Raw genomic sequence first — 24,856 nt, 5'->3', positions numbered from 1 at the left:
TAAGTATAGACAGAACAGAAAATACTGCCGCCTTTGACCCTTGCCTGCAAATTGAACTCGTGAAGCTCCCTAAAGACCTTGAGAGCCCAAGTAGGCTAGCATAACTTCATAACCCGCTGTGGCATTAGTAGAAAGTGTGAGACCATGGCCTGTACCGGGCTGCAAGTGTACATCGATATGAGACGCTGCGGGATTAAGACCCTTGAGCGTTTCCATATCATAGGTGTTGTTGCAATCGCCATCACAGAAAGGGTAGTCATTCTCGCCAATAAAGTACTAGTAGACCCATTAGCCCGATATCTATAACGCATTAAATGAAGATAACATACCTGGAGGGGGCCTTTGAACTCAGTGACAGGCTGCCCGATAAGACCAGAGGACAACTCTCCAACGGTGCCAGTCTGTTTAGTCTTCTCAGCATACTCAAGCGCTTCTACTTCAAAAGATCCCTTCTTGAGGAAGATCTGCTGGATACTGCTCATACTGGCCTGTACGACATATCCGGCAGGACGATCGCCGAAGCGCTTGGGGTCGTGCTGTCGCGCAAACTCAAAGCCAAAGGCATTGGCCCCGACCTTGCCACGTTGGTTGTTAGGAAGAAAGCCAGTCAGGATAGCGCCGTCGCTGAGATTGCCATGGAGGGAGAGAAGACCACTTGTGGTGGCTGAGCCGAAGGAGTGTCCGATGTGAACTACTTTCTCGGGCTTGTAATCGTAGAAAGCCTTCTGGGGACGTTTAACGGTGATCTTGGATGATTTCAGAAGGTTTCCGTCCCGCGCAAGAACCGTGAGTTCTTTCAGGATCGCGACTTGTAATCCAAGCTGGACCTCGTTATATCCGTCGGCTTTGGTAGACTTGCCAGTTCCGAGGCGATCATAAGTAAGGACGGAGTAACCTTTCGCGAGAGCAGCGTCGACATAGGAGTACTCCTCAGGCTTGAACTCAGGATCCCAGTAGCTGTCTCAAGCAATTAGTACTCGTTTAGGCCCTATCCATGTTGTACGCACCTCTTATCAAAGCCAAATCCATGGGTCGCAATCTGCAACACGTCCGACTTCTTGCAATCGGCAGGAATGCAGAGTTGAGCGCTGATGGAGTAAGTTCCCTGAACAGGAAGGACCTCGGTACTTCTGTTGGCATGCGACCAGGTGGAAGTGTCCCAGATAAAGTCCACGAGGTCGATGTTGCTTTCAACTTTGACGGAATTGTAACGGGTATTGTTGGCTGAAGCCGTCACGGGAATTTGGAGTTGGACACAGTTCTTGGTGTGGCCTGTAGGCGTTGCGAGTGCAGGTAAAATGGCTGAGAGCCCAATCATGAGTCCTGTGACTTTATGCATTGTCGTGGATGTGTAATTTCCTGGTGAGAAGTCTGAATTGTGATACTAAGAGAGGAGGTTGTAAATGATGGTAGATGACTTCTTACTTATAGGTGTTCAAGGCCATTGTGAACCCAAGGACTGGAAGCTCAATGTCTGGCAAAGGCCAATGGGATTTGGAATAGTTGTTTAGCAGTATTCTGAACCTGGCGTATTACAGCGTATAGTGGGCGTAAAGACGTATCTTTACCTCGAAGCTTACATATACAGCTCCGCCCCGTTACGACACTGCATGTCAGGACCGGAAGATCCGGGAAGTGTTACATGGACTCTGCATTACCTGAGCTGGAAAGGAGAGATAAACCCCCCCCCCCAAAGAAATGTGATTCACGAAACAGGATAGATCGTGATGCGACGCCCTTTCCGACCATGCCCTTTCCTTAAGCTTTCTTATCCGCTCTTTTCATCTCAACATCAAACGCCTTTGACTTGATACTGGCAGCCTTCCCATCCTTGCCATACTTAAACTCAAAGTGATCCATTGAAATTCCATTGTAAATGAAGCGATCGAGCATATGCCAAGTAATACACGTCACATCCTTGACCTTGGTCAAGCCTTCAATCATGTCAGCCTCAGTACCACTGAGTGTCGGAAACACAGCTCTCCGTGCGGCGCGAGACTTGTTCTCAATACCAGTAGGATACAAGCGTATGGTGTTGATGGCTGGATCGGTAGTATTGTTAAATCGTCCGGGTTGAAATCGGTTCAAGTTGGGAAGGATGTCAAAGCCTCGGGCAGTCCATTTGCTCAAGACGAGACCAGGCCCTTTATCCAATGAGAGAGTAAGTGCAGAACCAGTCCTTTTATCGACATACTGTCCAGCAAAACGAGCTTTAGATTCGTCACGAGCTGCCATGTCCATGGCTGGTATCAGCGCCTCGACGATATTGAGAGTCGCGAGCTGCGCCCAAACACTCGAGACTTCTGGTCCTGCCCCAAGGACAGACACGACAAGGCCAGTGTCAGGAATCATGGCCATGCCGGATTGGTAGCCGCTCAGTGTACCTCCTTAGGTATACAGATCGATGATGCGCCCGTCGGAAGTCAGGTTATCCACGCGGTAAATCTCCCAAGGCGATCCAACGGATGCACTCCAAGTTGATGTGAAAGTGTTTGGCTTGAGCCAGCGGCGAGTGTTGGGTGGGGATAGGGCTTTGTTCTTGAGAATGCTAGTCATGAAAGAGGGCATGTCGGCGGTGCTAGAGCCCATCGCGCCGGCACTTGATTGTGTTAGCGAGGATGTGGCTTTGGAGGAGAAATGCTTACGGAGCGAAGATTCCGATATCAGCGTCCCAGCCAGCGTTTCCAGAAGGAATGAACATGTTTTCAGAGTTCTCTGGGACGATGCCAGAGTATGTTTGATTGAGACCCAGAGGCTTCAGGACCAGGTCCTTGATGGCGGCGTCGAAGGTCTTCTTCGATGCTGCCTCGACAACAAGGCCGACCAGACTAATTCCTGCATTGGAGTAGACGGGGGATTGGCTAGGTTGGTATATGGGAGGACGGTAGGACATGAAGATATTGAGGAATTCTATAATTGTTAGCCACAAACGACAAAGACATGATTGTTGACATACCCTTACGGGTGCAGACGGGAGCTCCAGGAGACCTCTGCAAGATGGTACCTTGTCATTCTCTGACAGCTTCGGGAGACCGAGAGCTTCCCAGTCCAACGGGAAAGCAGAGATATCAGTCGTCACTACTATCATTAACACTTAGGGTATTGCGTTTCTCGGGTTCACTTACTATCTCCACCAAGACCAGAAAGATGCGCCGCAGCATCACCGATAGCGATGTCACCCCAATGAGTGACATCAAGCTCATCATCAGAATGTGGGCTATCTCTGTGAGCAAGCCCGGGTATCCAGCGAGTCACAGGATCATTCATGCTCAACATCCCATCCTCTGCAAGGCGCAGCGCTCCCAGGACGGTGAATACCTTGGTAATGCTCCCAAGACGATAGACCGTACTAGCATTGATCTTCTTCACACCTATCTTGGTGTTGATGATGGAAGGCGTGTAGTGAGAGTCGAGTAAAGGTTCATCCTCGTAAATGGACCTGACTCCAACGGAGACGCCAGAGAGATTGAACCCTGCTGTTTGTCCTTTCAGAAAAGTGGTGATTGTATCAACGGCATATTGGACGGCGGGATGTTGACTGGCTTGTCGCGGCGGAGGAAGAACAGGACCATAAGGCGGACAATATCGTGGCGTAGTGCCAACAACTTGCTGAGACCCAGCAAGGAGAGTAAGGAGTGTAGGCAAAGACGGAGAGAACAACATTGTGAGGTATCTTTCGAGGCGAAGAATCAGATGCCTCAGCGATTCGATAATCTTCTCAAGAGATGTTGCGGGCTCTATTTATTCATCTCCAGCAGTTGTCTTTACCGGAATTCCGCCCGTTCAGGTGGTTTAGTGAGCAAAGCCCCTGAAAAGACCGAGCTGGCCCACTTCCGAAGGATCTAGCGTGTCTTGTTTTACAGGGATGTAACAGCCAATGGCACAGCCCAAGACCGAGTTAAACGTACAGTACGTGGTTCGAGAAGATTTGAATCACAATCCCGCCAAATCAGCTTTTCAGATTTGAAGTCTTTTAGCCACTGCACATCCACTCTGTTGACTAGTTCTCCGGGCGGAAGTGGATTCTGTCTGTTGACAAGTTGAACGATGGTGATCTCTAATACCGAAGCCATCGTATTTCTGCGGGCTGAGGTTTCGATATCGAGACCCCCGTCAGTCGACGCTCATCATCGTCCAGAACGATATCTATCGACATCCGCTCGCCCGCCTCCGTCTCTTGATTGTCGAACTCATGTTGGCTTCTTTTACTAGTGCTCCTTCTCTCCATGCCATTATCAAGTTCGATGTCGCGATATGTATGGCTGCTGACATGCTCCTGTCTTTGCTCTGTATTGATCGGAGTTTGTCTGAGACCGAGGATTTTTGGCATGAGACGCGATACCAGAGGCCGAAGAGTTGGCAGGCAAGCGCAGAGTAGCCCACAGCAGAGCTCAGCAATAGACCAAGCGCTTAAATCAGGGTTGACCCATGTAAGGTCGGAAGAGCGGACGATGTATCGAATCCGGATCGCGGATATCACACAAGTACTGTTCTCCGAGTCAGATCATGTGGGAGCATTGCAAACAGGTCAGAAGGCTACGTACAAGAGCCCCAAGCAGAAGATAGCCACTAAAACATATCGCTGTCGAGGCGCAAGCCTCAGCTTGACCAAGCAGGGTAGAGGAACAACTATAATGATAAGATCTGTTGTAATATTTCCTGCAGCATTGATATACCATATAGGATTGATAGACAGGCATTTACCGCCATTGCCTCTATTCCAGAAGGTTGAAATTGGTTGGCAGGTAAATATTGCAATACAGATCTGTGATACGCACCAGCCCGAAACTATAGCAGTAGCTACTATTAGAGCCTTCTGTGTCTCTTTAGATGCAAATGCTCGGTGATACTGTGCAAGAAATGTCATTCTAATAGCAGTAATTGCAACAGTGTATAAGATGGTTGAAGAGTAGAACACCTAAAAGGATTGTTAGCTGCCTGGACAAGGGATCTGAGATATGAGATACAGACTTTTAAATAGCTGGTCTGCTGGTGATGAGTAAGAGATGCCATATGGGTGCCAAAGCCATAGTTGATACCCAGAAGATTGTAAGCAAGACAGACCCGTATTTGAAGAGAGTTTTGATAGATCTTACCCCAGAAAACAACAAAAGTGCAGGCAAATATTAGAATCTATACAAAGCATAAGCATAATAGATAGTAGATCAAGAATACTGACTCACAAACGATATAATTGCACAGTAATCATCGACACCAATCTTCCCTACGAGGACAGCGCGTGTGAAGACGCGTAGCGTGACGACGAACAATGCGAGACAGGTGAGAGGAATGATAACACCCAAGACCATAGGCACTTGGGTCTCGTTGGTCGCCATGTTTCAGGTTCAAACATCACCTGGCGACAGGCGAGGACGGTGACTGAGATCAAATGAGGGTCTAGTGTCAGAAGATCTTCAAAAGAGGTGCAGGAGTAATATATAGGCCTGTCAAGCGGCTAGCAAAAAAGGCCTAGCCTTCTCGAATCAAGACACCTTATCAGATACGTCTACGCCCAGTTGTCATAGTCAGGCAGTGCACCGCTATGAAGATTGGCGAATTGATCCCTCTCGGGTTAGCAAGTAAGCCTCGTTGGGTGCTAAACCGACTGCCTTGGGACTAGAGTTGCTAGTTTTCTTTTAGCGTCGCAGTGCCCGATAGTCGAGATTTCTTTATCGGCCTGTGAAAGGGGGAATGCGATGATGTCTAGAGGGCTCTTGAGTTGACTCGTCTGGACCTCTCCATAATATAAAGTTCAGGCAGTCCCGACAGCGTGGTCTAGTGCCGACTGGACATGAACCATTGAGTTGGGTTGCAGACTAACACACTAGCCAAGCCTAGCAGAAGGATCTAGTGGAAATATCGCCTGTTATTGGAAAGCTTTGTCACGCCCAGATTCCTATTTGAATCGAATCCTGGGGGGAGAGCCAAGTTCTTTATGGTGATATCATGTCTCAGCCACAAGTCTCAACTGCAAACTCGGTGGGTCGGTCGGTTACTCGGTTTGATGATTTGCAACCTATATGCTGCTCTTAGGTCCGGAGCCGAGCGGAATTGACTTTTATCTGAAGGTTCTTTTACGGCATCGTATGATAGAATACCAACTAATATCTGTCTGCTGTTAAGCTCGCAGCTACAAGTGTTAACTGCAAACAACACATGTATCTAACAACTTAGACATATACCACAATGACTAACTAATGGCTACAGCGTAAAGCTGATAACATGAAAACATTTTAACGAACTCCTGCTCGTATCTTCAATATCAGGTAAAAGACAAGTATACCAAGTATTGCCAGCTTCAAGGCAGGCTCCCAGTTCGACGCTTCCAGCTGCTAAACCGCAGTCTTTTTGGTTTTATGGCGCACAGTTCGTTTTCCTATTGCAACGCGTTAAAATCACGGATACATCAATCAAGCATGGCGTATAGATCGAACGCGATGAACACCATATGACAGGTGAGCGTCACTAATCGCGCCTGGTCGTAGTCTGCATTCTCGTCCTTGAAAGTTTATTAGCGACCAGCCTGAATCCAGAGCCGTGGCTAGATACATCACGTCACGAACTACTATGTCCAATCAGGGCATGCCAGCCAAACCAGGCTAGGTATAGTGCCAGGGGAAACGTTTACCAGGAACGGCACTTTAGTGCGAAGTCAAGGCTCGTGGCGCAGTGAGTGCCGCACTGAGTTGGAATTTCTGCTTCAGCTCAACTTTCTAAAGGAGGAGCTTAAAGCGGTCTACTCTAAAGGCCGCAAGAATTGATTTCATTAGGTCATGCGCTAATATGAGTCATGACGAGTACTTTCTTCCCAATTGCATATGTGAGGATTTAATTTCGCTGCTCGAATCACTACTGCTCAACCTTTTGTCCGTATTTCTCTTCCCTTCTCTTCTTTTTCTCCCCTAATTGCCCGTGTATTTATCTGTCCTCTGAGTGAAACGCTCTCTCTGATGGATGTGATGTGATGCTTTTCTCCAGACTTGTTGCTAATTTGAACGTGGTATTCAATCAGTAATCGCAAGGTCTTTTAACACTAAACGCTGATCTCCTCTAGACTTGCTCAACTAATGGCACACCCCCAAAGACCGACATCAGCTTCCGGTCCGTGATTCATCATGTTTCTCAAATACGTCTCATTGTGGCCGAAGCACATTCTTGTGCCATGTATCCCAATATCTCTCATCCGCCCAAAAGTCCTTCCGTGGACCTCTAGTCTCATCATGCAACATGCCTTCCAGATCTCGACATTTGCACAACTGCACTTTTGCGAAGCGAGCTGGACTTCCGGCGCCTTTTTCGAGAGTGATACTTTCGTATCGTCGTTCCAGGTAGTCTTGCACTAGACATAGATGAACCCTCTCATGATTAGAAACATCTGTAAAGGGAATACTTTGCTGCGACACGTCGAGGGTTGAAGATAAGTTGTCAAATGTGTTCTCTTCAGCTGCAATGAAGACTTCCAAGATCTGAGCCTCGATATCGCCGCACCATGGACCCTCTCTTCCACTCTTCCGAAGGAGATTCAATGCTTGCTTTCGCCAAAATGAGTGTCTGTACTTCAGAGTCGCGAAGAAGAGAGGCTGAATGATGCCCATCTCTGGTGTAAACAACGGCAAGGAATTTGAAGGCTTGTCGCTAGATCGGATATCGAGGACTGCTTTTGCTGATGCGATGATCTCTTGAAACTCGAGAGCGTAGTGATCATATGCTGTTTCAAAGGGCTGAAGAGCGTTGGAAACGTATATGAATGCGGTGTAGCACTGCATCCGAAGGACCAACAGGTGTTCGTTCTGGTGATCTGAGATGCTGAGTTGAGGGTTGAGTTGATTGGATGATAGCCACTGCTGCAGGTTCCCGCGACACGTTCCCTGCTCGACCAACAGATCCGAGGGGATTTGAGTAGGGTGTGCGTATCTGTAGGGCAATGCTGATGAGATAAAACGATAGCTGGTATGGAGCATGAAATACAATGCTCGATCTGGAGACATCAAGGCAGAACTTGGCTCATCTGACTCCCCGGTCAATGGGATGTTAAGACTGGTAGCGTATGTCACCGAATGGAGGTTGAGCTTCTCGAATAAAGTCGCTAACCCACCATCATCCATCGGAGACTTTGCACCACTGTTCCCGCGTGTGGCCATCACAGCCAAAGCTCCTTGGAGGTGCATGTATCCCCTATCACTACGCTGCTGCAGCGTCTCCGTAAATCCCATGAGCAGACATGCCACTGCACAGGGAAAAGGACCATTCCGAAGATCCGAAACTTCGTTTTGAACGAGCCTCAGTGCTCGATGGTAATGTCGTGTCGCTGCCAGTCCTTCCCGAGATCTAAGCATATGCTCGTCATATGAAGCGCCAAATGCAGCGGCAGCAGCTTGCACAGCGGGGATTGAATGGATCATTTGGGGAACAGCATGACTCCAGAATGAAATCTCAGATTCATTCTTCGCGCGACGTGGTCCTTGGCTGAGAAGTGTGCAGGTGAGATAGACATAGCGGTCTAGAGAAGAGGTTGGGCTGTGCTGGGGATTTGGGGCGGATAGAAGTGCGGCTTCCGCTGCCCTCGGTGATGGTCCTGGTGGTGCGCCAATGGGGTAGCCAAGATATGACACCTTGGAGAAGAGACAGCGTCGGCAAGATGGGTTTGTCTCATCGCATTTCACTCTTCGTTTCCTAAATTTGTTAGCATTATACTCTGCAACTGTCTCGGAGCAGGGCTCGTACTTTACAGGTCAGACAGCCAAACTTTGACTGTTTGACATTGGCCCGCTTCCGCTTTATGCTCGGGCTTATTGTTGAACTCTCCACGGTTATATAGACCGATCGATTGATGAATGGTTATGTCGCTGACAGGACAGTATGAAGGGCTCAAAGCACGCATTTACTATATTCCGGTGGCTAAGTGGCATGATCCCTGTCCATCATACGATTTGTCTCGTTCTCTCGTTGTCTGTCAATCGTACCGCCTCGTGGATCTCAGATTTAAGTAACGGTATATCGGCGTGAAAACATGTGGATGTCGCTGGGCCATGATAGCTGCCTCGTAACCTTGTTGCACCTGTTATTTCATCCTATTTGCTTTTAAAGGATAAGAACGAGCATCACAAGCTAAGGCGTCACGTCTCCATCGCATGGCTATCACCAAAACCTTCTGTTTAGACGTGGCTATCGAAATTATCAAAGTATTTGTTCTCGCTAGAGTATTTTGCGCGAATTTGAATCTAAGCTTGAAGTATGTACTTATGCAGCGGCATTATAGAGAAGAAGAAGGCGAGACATGTGTGTATAGCGTGTTTATGGTGATTGAATCTCCAATGCATGCACCGGATTGCTTACGGAAGGGACACCACCTGAATGTAGTCCACCTTGTAAGATGTCGAAGCACGAGGACACCTGGTGGTAAAGTCAACGCCAGGCTTCACCAGCACCAAGTTTGAACCACACGTCCAAAAGTCCGCAATTCCCTTGTCGGCGAACTGGCACTGAAGTCTCTGAATGCCATCACTGCCAAAGATGTCACAGTCAATAGGAGGGAGACCGCTATCATCGCCAATCGAAGGAGTGGTCGCTAGTGCGAAGCTGTAGTCGCCGGCTCCAGAGTACCGAAGGAGATTTCCGGCGTTAGGGCCATTGCCGACCTTGACTTGGCCGGTACGTTCGCTCAAGGTGAAATACAGGGTGGAGCTGACGTCGGTTGTGAAGGCGATGTACTTTATTTCGCCGCTTGACGTGTCGGAGAGTGCGGAATAGCCTCTGCCATTGGTTGCTGCGAGGGAGGGGTCATCGTTGCTGACGGCGTACAAATAGATCGATTGGAGTGCTTCAGGCTCCTCGCTGGTGGTCGTAGCTGCGGCAGTGGTAGTCGTGGCCTCGGTCGTGGTCTCAGCAGAGGTAATAGGATTTGTGGTCGTAGTGATATCGACGAGGGCTGTAGTTGTTGTTTCGATCGAAGAAGCACTGGACGTAGTTTCGACAATTACAGTTGTTCCAGTCTCGGTCGTGGACTCGGGCTCGGCCAGGCCGGTAGTAGTCTGCGAGACATCGATAGAAGCAGTGGATGTCGCGGTCTCACTTTCGGACGCTGTCTCGCTAGCGGATGCAACAACAGTTGATGAGGAAACAATCGACGAAGGACGACATGGGCTAGCGTTAGCCAGACAGGCCGCCATCAGGACAACCGTCCCAGTAAGAAGATTGCGCGAAATCATTGTAACGAAGGACGAGGTTAAACTAAAATGAGGGACAGGAAGTGAGTAAAGATGGAATCACTTACTCTGCTTAGATCTCATACGGAAATTGTCCCCTTTTATTTTGTTGTCTTGGGCTCAGGGCTGATCGTCTTAGCGCGGATCTAGTTGAGGCTATTGATTGTGGCGGCCATCTCAGCCAGTCAATTGCAGTGTTGCTGACAATGGTAATTACTCTACATGCACTAATCGGCGCTATTGAAAAACTCCAATTATCCCTAGGGCCTAGACCATAAGAGCCAGCGCTCGGACGTCAAGTCCTTTAAATAAGCTACCTACCAGCTCCAATGACCTTATCATTCTTATGGTCATCACAAGTCTCTCAACGATAATGGCCACGGAAATATGACCGACCTCGGAGAACAGCCATGGTAGAAACACAAACCGTGAATCCAGCGCCTTGTGTACAACCGAGGAATTCGTACGTCGCTCTTCCCAGGATCGTAATCGACTTCCAACGAGACATGTTTGTGCAGATCATTTAGGTCAAAACCCCCACGATCAGTCTGCGCACGCTGAAAAGACATGAACACGTAACAATCTTCATCGCGATCAAGACTCATTTCAGAACCAGTCCCATTGCTTTCGTCGTCGGATTCATCCGGCTGGACAAAGACAGCAACGCCTAGAGGCCCAGAACCGAGCAAAGTTGCAGTGCAAAGTAGTTTCCTCTGCACTATAGCTTCTTCGACCTTCTCGACCATACTCAGCAGCCACTCCTCTGCAGGTGATGATGGTGCTTCAAGCTCGAGGATCTCGTAGAGCCTCTCGGACAGAACTGGGTATTGAGAAGCCAGTTGCTCCGCTAGCCACTCAAGAGGTCGCTTGATCGGTTGCCAATACCTTTTCTTTCCACGAGACCGGATGTAGTTGCGAAATCCCGGCGTCATGATCTCGTCGTCCAACCGCCAAAGATAACCTTCGGTGCGTACACCCTCTTCCGTTAAAAGGACATTCGTGAAACGACAACTCTTGTTGAAAGTAAGTCTTGCCTGCTTCCAAGGTGATTCCAGCCCGTAAAAGAAGTGTCTATGTAAAAGCTCTGTGATAGTCATTACTCTCGCATCGAGTTTATCCCGAGGACTGTTCGACAAAATCTCCCCATTCATCAGAATCAGTGTAAGAATAGATAGGCTAAGACTATGCTTATCGGCCTGCAGCTGTGCGCTGTTTAAACGATTGGTGTACTGACAGCAATTTGCGATAATAGCTAGTCTGTGCCATTCCCTCTCAAGGTTGCGGCTCGCTATGTCCTCTATGATGCTTGGAGACATTGAAACCGGGGCTGAATTTCCGTCGTTGGCGAGTAAAATTGTGTATCGCTTAGCTCTTGAGAGGATGCTATCCAGATGCGGGGGTGGCGGTTGATGGTTTGAATACGCCAGGCAAAGCTTTGTGGCCTGTTCGTAAAGTCCTGCGGAACTGATCAAGAGTTCTCCATCCAAAGATCCGAAGTGGCGAGCCAATTTGCCATGGGTAAGTGCTGCGGGGTGCATAATTAGAAGAGTCATCTTCATATTTGCACGATAGTTCTCCTGGTATGCCCATCCTCTGGTGAACCATAAATCTGAGGTGATGTAATGCAGGAGTTGAAGTGCATCCAAAGCCCTTTCCGCAGATGACAAAATGTAATTATTCCCCTCTCTTGTCACAAAACGTCCAGAGAGTATGTCGGCGAGTAACTGGACTTGATCCGAGGTGCTGATCGTCAATGATAGCAATGCCGCGGGGTGCTTACTGAGGCTATAGACGCGGTCCATCGCCTGCATACCTATCTGGTTCTCTTCGCTTTCTTCTTGATCAATGCAGTGCCTATCGATCCAGAGATACTTGCAGTTGACATGATCCATGTACCGCTTGATCCGGCTGAAAACGGCGTCTCTCACTGATGACGGTTCCACGTTCCCAGACCTAAAATCTTCAACCAGGAATCCACCATCATGGCTATCTATCTCTTCCGGAGATTGCGACCAGGTGTACGACAGAGCTACGTAGTTTCTCTGCGTAAAAGCATTGATTGTTGCCAGACGCAAAGTCGGTGGTGTTGAGCTCTTGGAATGATCTTGGCCTTCGAAATATAGACACCCAAGGTTCTCGAGAAATTGAAGAGACTTCTGATGAGGTACATTCGCAGACTGGATCTTGACTAGCTGTGTCGTGATACTTGGATGTTCTTGTCGCGCTCCGATATCAAGAAGCGGCTTATCCAAATCGTTGCCATCCCGGGCGCCTTCTTGTGAATACGAAGGGTTGATCTGTGACATTCTCTGCTGAATTTAGATGAGAGACGCGTATATCGTGGTATATGTTATTGTGAAACAGTTAATACAGGCATTCATTTGGAAATGTAATTTGCATAACTATGCGGTGGCTATGCAATCAGGCAGCAGTAGGTGGCCTCAAAATCTAATAGCGATGCGGATTGGTTGGCAATTGTGGCTTCTGACAATGCATATAATCGCCAAGGCAGATAACCCAAGAACCGGCATATCATGTTTCCTAGTCTTAGCGTCGTGGCTATCTATCTGTCGCTGTAGCGGCTCGTTACGTACTAGGCTTCACAAAGGTAACAAGTCCAAGTTTGTGGTGCAACTATTGACTTAGCTGCCACCTCCGGTGAAACACTGTTTCCAAAGCCTTCAGATAGCCGAGGCCATCTAATAAGCTCTTACATACAAAGCCATACTTACAGCGATCTTCAATATGCCTTGTAGCTACCCGAAGGTTACATGCACAACAGAAATCCAAGCTATCGACGCCAGCGCGAGCAATGTAGTCCAAGTGATGCTTCGCAACATCAATCATGATTTTGGTAATCGTCTCCAACGCGGCTTCAGAGCTCTTCAACCATCCATCTCTGTCAAACTCTATAGACAAGGATCCCACTGTCGACAATATCTTCTCGTGTAGAATGTATAGTGACCTACCATGGGGTGAGAAAGAAGATCGCATGAGATGAATATGTTCATACCTTATTACAGTCGCGATGGTTCCGCAACGCAGACCTGGCTCATGCGGTGTTTGTGTCATGAAAACAGACAGCCGCTCTTGCAAATCTTTGTCCAGTTGTTGCAGTTTCGAAAGTTGTGACATAGCATCGCCTTGCTCAGACTGACTCGTCTCATTCAGACACCGGTCAAGCAAATAGATAGCTTGCGCTTGTCGTCCGAAACTGCTCAAACCGGAAGAGCTCTGTATAGTCGAAGGAGATATAGTGCAATATGTTGGGATGTATTCACCGTTGGACTCCGTGTCAGAAGGCAAAGGTACGTCGGATCTGGGACAGGCTGCCATGGGAGCTCGGAAGCCGGTTCCGTTATACTCTAGCGAGATGAATCTAAATTGTGTGAGCAGTCTCTAACACTAGCTAAATGACGGGGAGATGGTATACCTTTCTAGCACGATGATGGACCACCACAAGTTCCACTCTGACGTCGCTTGGAATCTCGTCTCTTCCTGGACAGCCTCCAACCTCTCGTATACAACGTCAACACCAACAACCTGTGCCATTCTGATGCATGCGGCAATAGAGATACAAGCTGAGTCAACCTGGCCAGTGGCATACTCATAAGCCGATAAGACAACACCGGCCCGGACTAGAGGGATGCTAGCATGCATGATAGCCTGAACCTGAGCGTACAGTGTTTTCACAGTCACATGTACTACAGATCGATGCAGGAAAGGGTCATCCAGGTCTCCACCTGACCGCAGGGTGACAAGACATATCGTGAGGAAAAGAATAGAAACGTCTGCCCCGGGAAGTCCTTGCTCGCTTAGCTCAATATGCTCGTGCAGGCGCCGTGGGGCTATAATTGGCAACCACCTCTGAAAATTATCAAGGAAGCATTTGCCAGCTTGAAGTGGAGTTTGACCGACTACTTTGTAAAGGTAATGCGTATGATAAGCCATCGTTCTGTCTAAAGTGGTAGCGGAAATAGTCATGGGGAATAACGTAAGAGACCATGGTTTGAAAATCTCTCCTGAGTTATCGCTCATTGGCGGCGTATCGCTCTCGTTGTCGTACACGCAGTCGAACCCACGTTTGAAGCAGTAGGAACAGGTTGGCAGTTCTTTGCCGCAGGCTTTCTTTTTGGCTTTGCATATCCGGCAAACCCGGGGTGCTCGTTGGGGTGAAGTCATGACGGGCGTGGGGTTTAAAGGTCCAGCGAGGTAATAATTGTGTTTTCGGCCGCCGCTATCACCTCAACAGGGCTTCAAGAGATAATGGTTAAAGGATTGGAAATTAAGTCGGCGAAGTAGAGTCTTGAGCTTCAACATGAGACCTCATGACAGTGGAGACCTGCGGCCGCCGCTTTGCCCATGTTTGGTTTAGTGCAGATGGACAAGACGATCATGCCCGGATATAAACTTGGGAGATATTGGTAACGACACTGAACCTTTGGCCTATAGTGGCAAGGGGGTTTCCTTAAAGTGGGAGCTCCGTAGAAGGAACAGCATCCACACTTTCTGGCAAGGTGCTCATGAGGCATTAGCTGAAAGAGTCGAGATTTATCTTCAAGCGACGATGCACTCAATAGACTGGAGGGCTCGTGGTTGCAACATCAATCAAGACCCTGAAGCTCGACGTTTCCCCAGCAAACATATATAGCGGAGAAGACCTCTCCCTTATCGTTTACCGTGACAACCTCCAAGAACATGCCAGACTTGCTATAATAACTGAATTTTGGCCAGTTCGGGAACCATTACCCGCCCGTCGATGGTGGCATTGGCATTAGCCTGTCGCTATCAAAGAAGAAAAGTAGCTCATCTTCAAGTTAGACGCCGCCATTCTAACTTACACCTGCTTAGTATGGGAAAGGTCTTTCTCAATTAATAAAATTGAATAATCAGATTTGTAAAAGACTTTCTTTGTAATTTATCTAGATCAAATAAATGTTACGAAAGCTTATGTATCTGGAGTGAAAGAAGACTTGGACCTTCGTTAGTTATGCACCACCACGATATAGTTGACATCTCGAGGTGGATGATTCAGTTAGATAAACACGAGCTTAACTGGTATGCGATATACCCGTTAGGTTATTTCTAACTCAGTTATTACGTTATTTCAAAGATAACAGAAAGGCGAGCGATAATTAAGAAACTCCAAGACAAGAGGATAAAATGACATGGGGCTTATCTCAATAGATATGATACTCGTTCGTTTATACTTCAAATATATACACCCTGGCCTTCTTTCAAGTCTGTCGCCATGGCCTTACTCGCTGCTTGGAATGCTCTGAACGAATTCAATGAAGATCCTCGGGAAGACCCTGAGGCCAGCGATCGAGTCATCGCAGGGTTGCTGCTCAGTAAGGTGAGATATTGCTGATGGGCATGTGAGTAACTTGAAATGGACGATACTGAGCTCGTCAATCTGCTAGAAGCTAAACTTCCAACATTTGTTGTCCGAACATCTCCATGCGATGTAGTGGCCTGCGGGACATTTTGAGTTAAGGTATCTCTTTCGTCTTCGAACACAAGGTCTTCAGCTCTCTTCTGATAAGATTGGACGCTCTTGAGCTTTCTTCTCTCCCCTGGATCCATATCAGGCCCCGCATGATGATCGGAGAGGGAGATGATAAACAGTCTTTTAACGGCTCGTGATGGATCCATTAGCTTGAACTTCTCAATTGTTCGCAGATAGGCCCTGCAGACAGATTCGGCATCCCTTTTAAAGATGGCCCAGGGGTTTTCAGCTCCATGGGCAAATATATAGACAATCATCCGACAAACAATAGCCAGGAAATAAGTAGGAGATAGTCCGGATATGTCGGCTTCTTTCAACCAAGACGAAGAGTTTGCGGCCTCTCGTTGCTCATTGCTCCAGACAAAAGCAAAGACATATCCGGCCTCCTGCCATGTATCAACAGGACTCTGTGCACCGAGGGGAAGACAAATGTTCTGTAAGGCTTCGGTTGCATTCTGGTGCAAAAGGAGGCTGTCAAATTGGACAGCACCCCTTGGCATCCCCTTTCCGACCAGCTCGATCCACTTCTTACACACTCCCAAGCATTCCCTCACTACGTCCATAAACTGCAGATCGTTTATGTCTAACCTGTCGAGAAGAACATCGTCCGGCCACCCGCGATGGCTTGGTTCTAGGAGGCAAAGAATAGACCACGTGTCGAGAGAAATGCTCGGGCTTGCTAATAGTTTGCCCTTGTCTCTGCGATATCGTGCGAAAAGCTTGTCAGTGTTGCTTCTTGTAACTGGGTGTTCTTGTGTATCGAGGCTGTTGCCCGATCTTTCTAAACGGTAAACGGCTTCTTTAAAGAGGTAACAACAAGTTAAATAATCAACATGCGACTTCTTGTTGGTATGATTGTCAGAAGGAACTCGGGCGAACATCTTTGAGCTGATTGAATGTGGCCCTGTTTCAAGCTTTCGGGCCGCCTTCAGTTGCTGGAGTTGTCTTTTAGAGCTCTCGGGAAGGCTTTTGTCTGTACCGTAATGAAGAGCGTCGCATGGAAAGTCAACATCCATGGCCAGTGGCTGCGAATGGTTGAGTGAGGGAGGTGGCTCGGAAACGAAGCTTCTTCCGGTGTATGAAAACTGCCCTTGGACATCTTCGAGAATCTGCGAATCTGTAATTTTCTCATCCCCAGTCCCAAAGTAAGCCTTAGTCTCGTCAATCGTGTCGAGAACATCTGGCTCGAAATCAAAGAGTTCTTCCAGTGGATTGAGCGGATTGGACGCCTCTTCTTCCTCAGTGATTGACGGAGGAGGCTGCGCCCTCGTTGGGAGTTGTCGAGGTTGCTTGTAAAAGCCCCAGCGTTTCGTGGCTTTGGAGAACTGGTTCGTACTGCGGTACGTCTGGTCAGCAAGGTAAATTTATACTACACCATGCCCATCTAGCTTTACGTACGATAAAGAGAATCCATGTACATCTTTGAGATGGCTTAGAACTTCCTCGCGCGTCATGTTCTGTTCTAGGTAAAGCTGTTGAACGATGCTTTTGTATTCGTCAACAGCGTCATTTGACACGTCTTGGGCCCGATGAGTGGACCCGTAAACCCATTTCAACCTTAAAGACCCCATATTTCTAATTGAAAAGAACTGCGGTCTGAGACTCGAGGCCGTGAACGAGGAAATGACATGTGAGTATAGTCGTGGTCAAGCAGAGATAGGGAAATGAAACCAGAGCCCAGTTCACTTCAGCTCGCTTTATCATATTATTTGCCTGTTGAAAATACGTACCTTTTCCAAGGATGACGGATCACGTTCTTCCTTTCCGATTGGATAAGAGCGAAGCTGAACGCTGCTATACCAAAAAGAGCAAGTTCAAATGATGATGCCAAGATGTGAATTGAACGCGCTAATCTTTAAAGGGAGATTCAAAACTCATTGTTCTATTTTATGCATCGTACACAATTCCTTTATGCAAGCTTTTTCTCATAATGACAACCCGCATTTTGGTTGCAAGTTAATGCCTTGCACTCGTATTAGCGTCCAAAGTCTGCTGTATTCTCTCGCTCGGTAACCACTTCTCTGCCGGGGTAAACCACCAAGTCAACAAGGCCAGGATGGTAGTGCCAGCCATGATGATGGGTGCATAGTTGAGCGACTCAGCCGTGACTGGGAAAATATATGGCGAGTACAACACAGCAACGACCCAGCCATTCCAAAATACTGCGATGACCTGAAAGGGCTTGCTGAGACGCCCTAGGCTCCATGCTGGCTTGGGGAAGTTCTTGGGTGTTAGACAGAGTCGGGCAAGGCAGATGAGGCCATATGCAGCTGCTGACGGTACGCCGGCGGCGGATACAAGGGAAGTAAATGCCACCGCTGACGGTAGGATAGTGCAGGTGATGATTGAGGCGACTCCCCAGACGACGTAGATAGCGTTGCGAGGTTGGCCTGCTTCCACCTTAGAGACCCAGCTGGACCATGGTAGAACTCCGTCTCTTGCCACGGCGAAGACCAGTCGAGAAGCTGCAGTTACTGCGATTGCGGTGTTCTGGCCCAAGTCAGCTTCGTCGTTTTAGTGTAAGTTATGATCAGAATACTCACAAACCAGAGTGCCAGTATACAAACGATATTCATGACGATGTGACCACCCTCCCCGAGGATCGCGGCATAAACTGACACGAAAGGCTGAGGACCGCCATAAGAGAAGAGCGTTGTCGCATCTGGCTGCCATGACGTTAACAAGCAGTCCATATTGTTTAAATGACATAATACTTACCACGCAGAACAAGAAAAGGATGACTACGATAAAACCGCCAATACCGCTGACGACAGTACTCCAGAAAATACCCCTCGCCGCTGCGACCGACGCGTTCTTAGTCTCTTCAGCTACATGACCCGAAGCATCAAACCCAATCAAGATGCCAGCAGTAGCAAGGTATGAAAGGCACCAATTCCAACCAGGCGGGGCCCCAGTGCCATTGTAAGTCGTCATGAAAGCATCATGTGTTGATCGGAAGCCAAGAGTGTTGCTAGTGGCGATGGGGAGCCAGATTAGGTTGAGGACGAAGTCGAGAATGACAATGCCACTGGACAGCCCGAAGATCCACTTGAAATACCGAGCTGCTGACGTTAGAAGTGCTATTGAAGGTGGCGTTAGTGGGCTTACGAGGGAGGAGGTTCCAGATGCAAGCCAATGCGAGCATTATCTCTGTTAGGACCCATTGCACGGCTCGAAACTTGACGCTTGATGAGTCGGAGGGAAAGTCTGTGTTGAACACGACGATTTCCTGATGATGTCAGACCAGAAAGAATCTGTAGTCCTGAGCAATATTACTTACCGAGAGCATGTAATTCACAGCAGCTTGCGTATTACCTTCATGCCACAAAAATTAGAACTCAACTTCAAGGTTACGTGGGGACGGCACTAACTGGCACAAAATGTTGTCCAAGCGGTTGTAGACCACCAAGCAACAACAAACCCAAACAATCTCCCATATCGAGGACCGCCAGCTTCAGCAGCCCAAAGATAGATGGAGCCAGCTATGGGCAGGGAAGAGCAGATCTCGGCGATGACTGCGGCGGTTATGAAGGTAAAGACACATGTTACGATGTAACTCGTCCTTCCGAAGGGATTAGCTAAGTGAGGGCCACGTGCGGGTTGAGACTTACCAGTATGCTAAATTACCGCCTGCCGCAATACCTGTTGAGAAAGTAACGCGCACACCACCGATGAAGTAGAGCGCAGCTGGGTAGTGTTAGAATTTGTGTCACGGTTTGCTGGGTGGAGTGACCGACCGAACGTGGTGGCGAAATTGTGGAATTGATTGAAACTGCGTTGTAGGACCTGTTCATAATTAGTTATTATTTATCTGGAAGCTTTTCTTTGCCTCCTACAGGTTTGTATCCTAGTTTTTCCTAATATTCTCGTGTCAGCGCTGCGTGTTCTGTGTGTTTGAGTTCTTCTGCACCACCAACCAGAAGAATATTGTCGGATGAAGTATCACTCAAGTTGCCTCTTGCGTCCCCGCCAGTGTTGACGGGGTCGTCGTGCGCATTCTCCAGTATCATGGGCATCGCCGGTATTTTTGAATCGTCAACTGTGGTCGTTGATTTAGCCAGACGAAAATTATCAAGGAACACAAGAGTAAAAATCTTTAGGGTACCTGAGGTATTTAGCTCGTGTATGACAGCCGGCTCATTCGGCACAGTACCCTTGCTAGTAAAACTCAACATGAACACATTGCTCTAAGCGAAAATCACCCGACTGATAAGACAACGAGTTCCATAGTATTTTACAGCTTCTACCACTAACAACAGCGTGATAGCGGTGGAGCCACGACATTAATTTCTTTAAGCTCGTTTCTTCTTGTAAAATAGCCAATGTCATCCCACTTATAACCATTTGATCGAATTCTAGACTCTAGCACAGGAGATCATATACGGAGTAGCCAATTCGGGGATTGCTCGTTGCATAGTCAGGTTAGGGCTTTTAATGGATCTTATCTTATCTTGAGGACCTCTTGTATCTGTAATCAGTATTTGTATTAATGTACTCTGTGCACATGCAGCTCCCGTCATGCAGCGATAATCTTTGTTCTATGTCCTTTCTCCAAAGGTCACTATGGCTCTAATAGCCCTTATTGTGTCCTGAAGCCACTCACCCTAATAGTGTTGCCTTGTGCCATTTTCCAATGCTTGCGCTCGACCTTAGTCTGCGGCTGAAAATAATGTCTTGGGCGCCTAAGGACAGTCCGCTATTGGCACTGTTGCAGGGCTTTGGCGAACCTCAGCCAACCATGTTGCCTCTTTTCCCGCGTCATCTTTCGTTGAGACAGAAGAACGAAAGAGGCTGCTTATTCCCCCGCGCAAGCTATTTGCTCATAAAGCCTGTGGCCCGCACCCCGCTACAAGGCTCTTGCATTCTCGCCTTGATCTTCTTTCGCGTTACTCACGACCCCAAATCAATGTTCGCGTTTCCTTAGCGTCTACTATGGCGAGACCGGATTACACTGAGATATGTCGCGACATAAGATCACGATTCACCGTCAAGTTCAAAAAAGCCGAGACAAAGGACAAGTTCGCGACAAGAGGAATGGTCAGGAAGATTCTGACACGGCCTGTGCTGGAAATGATTTATGGGAGCATCTGCGATGATGCCAATTTCTCGGAGACAGGCTCAATCGCTGTTGACGCCCGCCATTTTGTTCGAAATATGGAGAGGAAAATGCTGCATGGCTTTTTGGCCATTTTGTTATACGCAAGGTGCTCTATCAAAGCCGCAAAAGCCTTTATCAAACAGCTTGTATTCGGAGACATGGCAGAAGAACAGCAAGGCTATAGCGAAACCCCATATCTGCTCCCAGCGACCCAGGACTATCTTGTCAGTCTGTTCGGCCCTCTCGACGCCCAGGATTTCTTCGCCGAGCAGCGCCCTTTCTGTACCATCGTCCTTGGTGGGCCAGGAGTCGTCACTATTGATCAGGATGATAAGCGGTCTCTGCCATGGCTAGATGAGAGGCATATCGGTTCCGGTGCTTTTGGAAGCGTTTATGAGGTCAAGATACCCAAGGAACATTTGACCACGCAACAAGACTTCAATCAAACCAATTCAATGGCCAAGCTGGTCGCCCGAAAAGACTACATAGTTGCCAAAAACATGGAGGAGAATTTTGAGAAAGAGGTAAAATCTATTCGAGAGATCTTCAGTGTCAACTCCAAGCATAAGAATATTCTCGAGAGCTTTGGCACCCTTGTCATCAGAGGGCCAGAGCCAAAGTTCAGTCTACTCATGCCACTAGCAGACATGGACCTGCAGAAGTATATGGAAGTCAATCCAGAGATCTCTATCCATGACAGATGGGCCCGAGAGCGTATAATCAGCGCCACTATAGGCCTAGCAGATGGACTTGAGTTTCTCCATAGCAAGATGACCACGGTCGGAGGTGATCAGTTGGTTTGTTACCACATGGATCTCAAGCCTAGCAATATCTTGGTGTTTCTACATAAACCACGAATTGAGGGTACTGGCACAGAGGACAGGGCCTACGATATGATTTGGAAGCTTAGCGACTTTGGTTTGTCAAGAGTCAAGACCAAAACAAAGCCGGAAAAGAATTTGGACAGCCTCTTCGAAAGGAAAATGATTGACCAGTCCAGCCAAGCATCCCCAACTCAAAACCATCGGGGGAACGCTACATACCTACCAATTGAAGCTCAAGACAAGAGAAAGACGATGAACCAAAAGAGTGACATTTGGTCCTTGGGCTGCGTTATCAGCGTCCTATTTACCTACATGGAAGAAGGGCATTCAGCGTTAGAGCATTACAGCGAGTCTCGATGCAAGTACAACAAGAAGTTCGACGTCTTCTATCAGGAGAACAGGCCCAGCAGGGGTGCTGGTTTGAACGAGGCTGTGAAAAGGCAACACACCAAATTAATTGAAGCCGCGAAGAAACGAAACGCGGCTGAAGGGGATGCGGTTTCACATATACTCAGGTACCTGGAGAGTAGTGTCCTGGTGATTGACCAAGGCAACAGGTGCAACGCAGAATCAATAGTTCAATGCCTAGGAAAAACACTGAAGAATTATCAAACTGCAGAATCATCAGCCAGGCCTGATTTTCCCGCCGAAAAGCCATATCCATTACGCCGGAAACTCAAAGAGTATACACATCACTTTCGACTATAAGGTCATCAAGACTAACAATATTTAGTGCCCTTACCCATGGATTTCACAAAGAGCGTTCTATTGTTCCAGTAGATATCCACCGTTGGAGACTCGATATAAACAAATCTACTCGTTTTAAAGACTGTCGGAGTTCGCCTAATGGCCAATCGATAGTTTACTGGAGTGACAAGGCTATCATGGTATTCGACAGAGCAACCGCGATATCAAGAACAAATTCTAGCAGTACATTTGGCACCGGATTCAGGGCCACCTCCACAGATAGCGTACGAGATCGTGCTCTGAGGAACGTTGCAGAACATCAACTAGCTGGAGTGAGCTGCTCCTGGAAATCCCTGGGGCTAACACACTCATACTTGGTTGCTGCTACGACAGAGATAAAGTCATTGGAAGTAAGTATAGATTTGAAAGGAGATTTGGACAAGCGTAGTATAGCTAACACAGCCTGCCAGTGTTATATATTTGACATTGCGGTGGATCAGACGCTGCGAACATACAGCAAAATCAGCTTGCCACATCCTGGATTTCACAGTTTGACAGTATCACCAAGCCAAAACGCGCTGGCATGTATCCTAAGTAATAACGATCGAGCATCATTGTTCACGGCAGTGATACATACGAATCTATCTGAACCAACCACGCCGTCAGCTAGGTGAGTGTTGATCGCTGTGCCGTTTGGTACCCCACTAATATGGCTATCAGTGTCTTTTCGGAAACTTCATCACGCCAAGAATATCAGGAAGCTGGAATTCGTCTTGTCCGACAGAAGGTTCTTGACCTAAACTGTTCTACATCCTCAGTCGAGCACATAGCGCTAAGAACACAAGATGAAGGGTATATAATTATTCGCAACGCATCGACCCTATCCCTATGCCTTTTCACTATTCGCCGTCCAAGGGTAGTGAAGCAAGACCTGAAGCTTGGAGTAAGTTACTCGCTGCGTATTTGATACATGGCCTAACATCACCGCTCCCAGTCACCTACTAGCAGCGCCGAACGTCTGTTTACAGACATGGTTTCCTTCCAAAGTGAAGCAAACGAAGCTCAATCCGAAGTCCTTGTGGTAGCGCAAGCTCAGCGGATATTTCATCTGAAGTTTAAAGGCGCTGAAGAAGCAGCCACGAGCATCGCGTATCTTCCCATTGAATACTATCGCATACTCAAAATTGCGACAAATGGCTAAGTAGTCGTCGCTATAGGAGCGCACTCGGGGAGCAGCCACCTTTGTCTACTCGAGGTGAAGCTCTCAAGTCCCAGGGTCCGCCCACAACTTCGACAGATTGCAGACCTTAAAGAGGCTTCGACACCCTGTCAGGCTAAGCTGAGCGTAATTGGCAGCTGGAGCGAACCCATTGCCTTGATTACGACCGCGTCACCTGATGGACAGTATCGTGTATATCAGAAAAGTCTGATTAGTTTAGAAAATAATAATACATGAGATGTGTGGTTGATTTCACGCTCTTATTACACGCTCCCTAATTCCATGTCACAAGATGCCTTTCTACCTCTCCCTCGCATGAGGGCCTTGACATTTGGAACATTTCCTACTATGCGACTAAGAAGAGTCCTATCTAGAAGAACATGATATAACATGAAGGTACCGATAGTAAGACCAGTAGAAGATAGGAAGAATATCCAGATCATGGAGGTCATCGTAATATGATCTCCACTGTCGTCAAGATCAAAGAAGTTCATTCCGAAGAATGTCTACAATCCGTCAGCATTATATGTATTGAAAGGCCTTGAGCTTGTACTTACTGCTACAAAGGAAGCCGGTAGATACAGCAAGGTCAATGTAGTGATAAAAACAGCAGATTTATTCAACTGCAGCATATTATCATTTTGAGTTATGGCGCGTAATTGTTCTCGGAATGATAGAGTGTTCGCAAGTAGCTGGACGTTCTTCTCAGTCAGCTTCTGTAAATACTCTGCCACTCTAGCATAGGAACGACAATTAAGCTGGTGGTTCTGAAATTCTGATAACGCCGATATGGCTAACTCTCTATCTTTTCCTATCGAATCAGGATACCAGTTGCGACAGAGAGAAGATAAGCCCTCTAGCAGCTCGTCTGAAGTTCCTAAGATGATTGACATCTGGAGCAAGCGGCTCTCAACGTAGGCTAAGTCAGTGAAATGACGGCACTCTTCTTCCGTTGATTCTTCGATCCACGTAGTCACTGCCTTGTTCGCCTTGGAAACGGTTAACTTATAGTTATCTCTTGAGGGGTAATCATACAATAGGGAGAAGCGTTTTCTCCAGGTGAACATTATAAAGCCTCCAAGAAGAGAAATATGTGTTGAAGGCCTCCTCGTGCAGCCAAAATACGTCTTTCAGGGCATTTCTGGAGACTTGAGAGACGCAGTTCTGCACAACTTGATGTAATTTGGAAGATGGTATAGGGCTGAATAAAATGCAGAGATTCTGGCCTGTTTCGTTGTTAAATCTCTGGTAGATACCGCTCTGTCTAATGATCCAAGTGCCTTGAGCAGCCTTGAATTCAGGATATCGAATTGT

At 47.7% G+C, this 24,856-nt stretch overlaps 4 protein-coding genes across 4 annotated transcripts; 1 reads left to right on the top strand and 3 right to left on the bottom strand.

Annotated features, from left to right (window-relative positions):
- Nucleotides 1-69: 69 nt before the first annotated feature.
- Nucleotides 70-1,339, bottom strand: FSUBG_10212 (alpha beta-hydrolase; the record flags this gene model as incomplete). Its single annotated transcript, XM_036674767.1, has 3 exons — nucleotides 70-276; nucleotides 330-957; nucleotides 1,008-1,339. The coding sequence occupies 3 exons, from the start codon at nucleotides 1,337-1,339 to the stop codon at nucleotides 70-72; spliced, it is 1,167 nt and encodes a 388-aa protein (XP_036534318.1).
- Nucleotides 1,340-1,758: 419 nt separating this feature from the next.
- On the bottom strand, nucleotides 1,759-2,358 carry FSUBG_10211 (beta-lactamase 2; the record flags this gene model as incomplete). Its single annotated transcript, XM_036674766.1, has 1 exon — nucleotides 1,759-2,358. The coding sequence occupies one exon, from the start codon at nucleotides 2,356-2,358 to the stop codon at nucleotides 1,759-1,761; it is 600 nt and encodes a 199-aa protein (XP_036534317.1).
- A 30-nt stretch (nucleotides 2,359-2,388) lies between these two features.
- Nucleotides 2,389-3,663, bottom strand: FSUBG_10210 (beta-lactamase 2; the record flags this gene model as incomplete). The annotated part of the gene is made up of 3 exons (XM_036674765.1): nucleotides 2,389-2,599; nucleotides 2,646-2,910; nucleotides 3,126-3,663. 3 exons carry the CDS (start codon nucleotides 3,661-3,663, stop codon nucleotides 2,389-2,391), a joined length of 1,014 nt encoding a protein of 337 aa, XP_036534316.1.
- Nucleotides 3,664-20,646: 16,983 nt separating this feature from the next.
- On the top strand, nucleotides 20,647-23,524 carry FSUBG_10207 (serine threonine kinase; the record flags this gene model as incomplete). The annotated part of the gene is made up of 5 exons (XM_036674763.1): nucleotides 20,647-22,151; nucleotides 22,370-22,733; nucleotides 22,841-22,917; nucleotides 23,044-23,266; nucleotides 23,318-23,524. 5 exons carry the CDS (start codon nucleotides 20,647-20,649, stop codon nucleotides 23,522-23,524), a joined length of 2,376 nt encoding a protein of 791 aa, XP_036534315.1.
- Nucleotides 23,525-24,856: the final 1,332 nt, after the last annotated feature.

Source organism: Fusarium subglutinans (assembly GCF_013396075.1).
Source record: "Fusarium subglutinans strain NRRL 66333 chromosome Unknown NRRL66333_c0000172, whole genome shotgun sequence".
NCBI classification, from domain to species: domain Eukaryota; kingdom Fungi; phylum Ascomycota; class Sordariomycetes; order Hypocreales; family Nectriaceae; genus Fusarium; species Fusarium subglutinans.
This window is presented reverse-complemented; position numbering and strand designations above follow the sequence as displayed.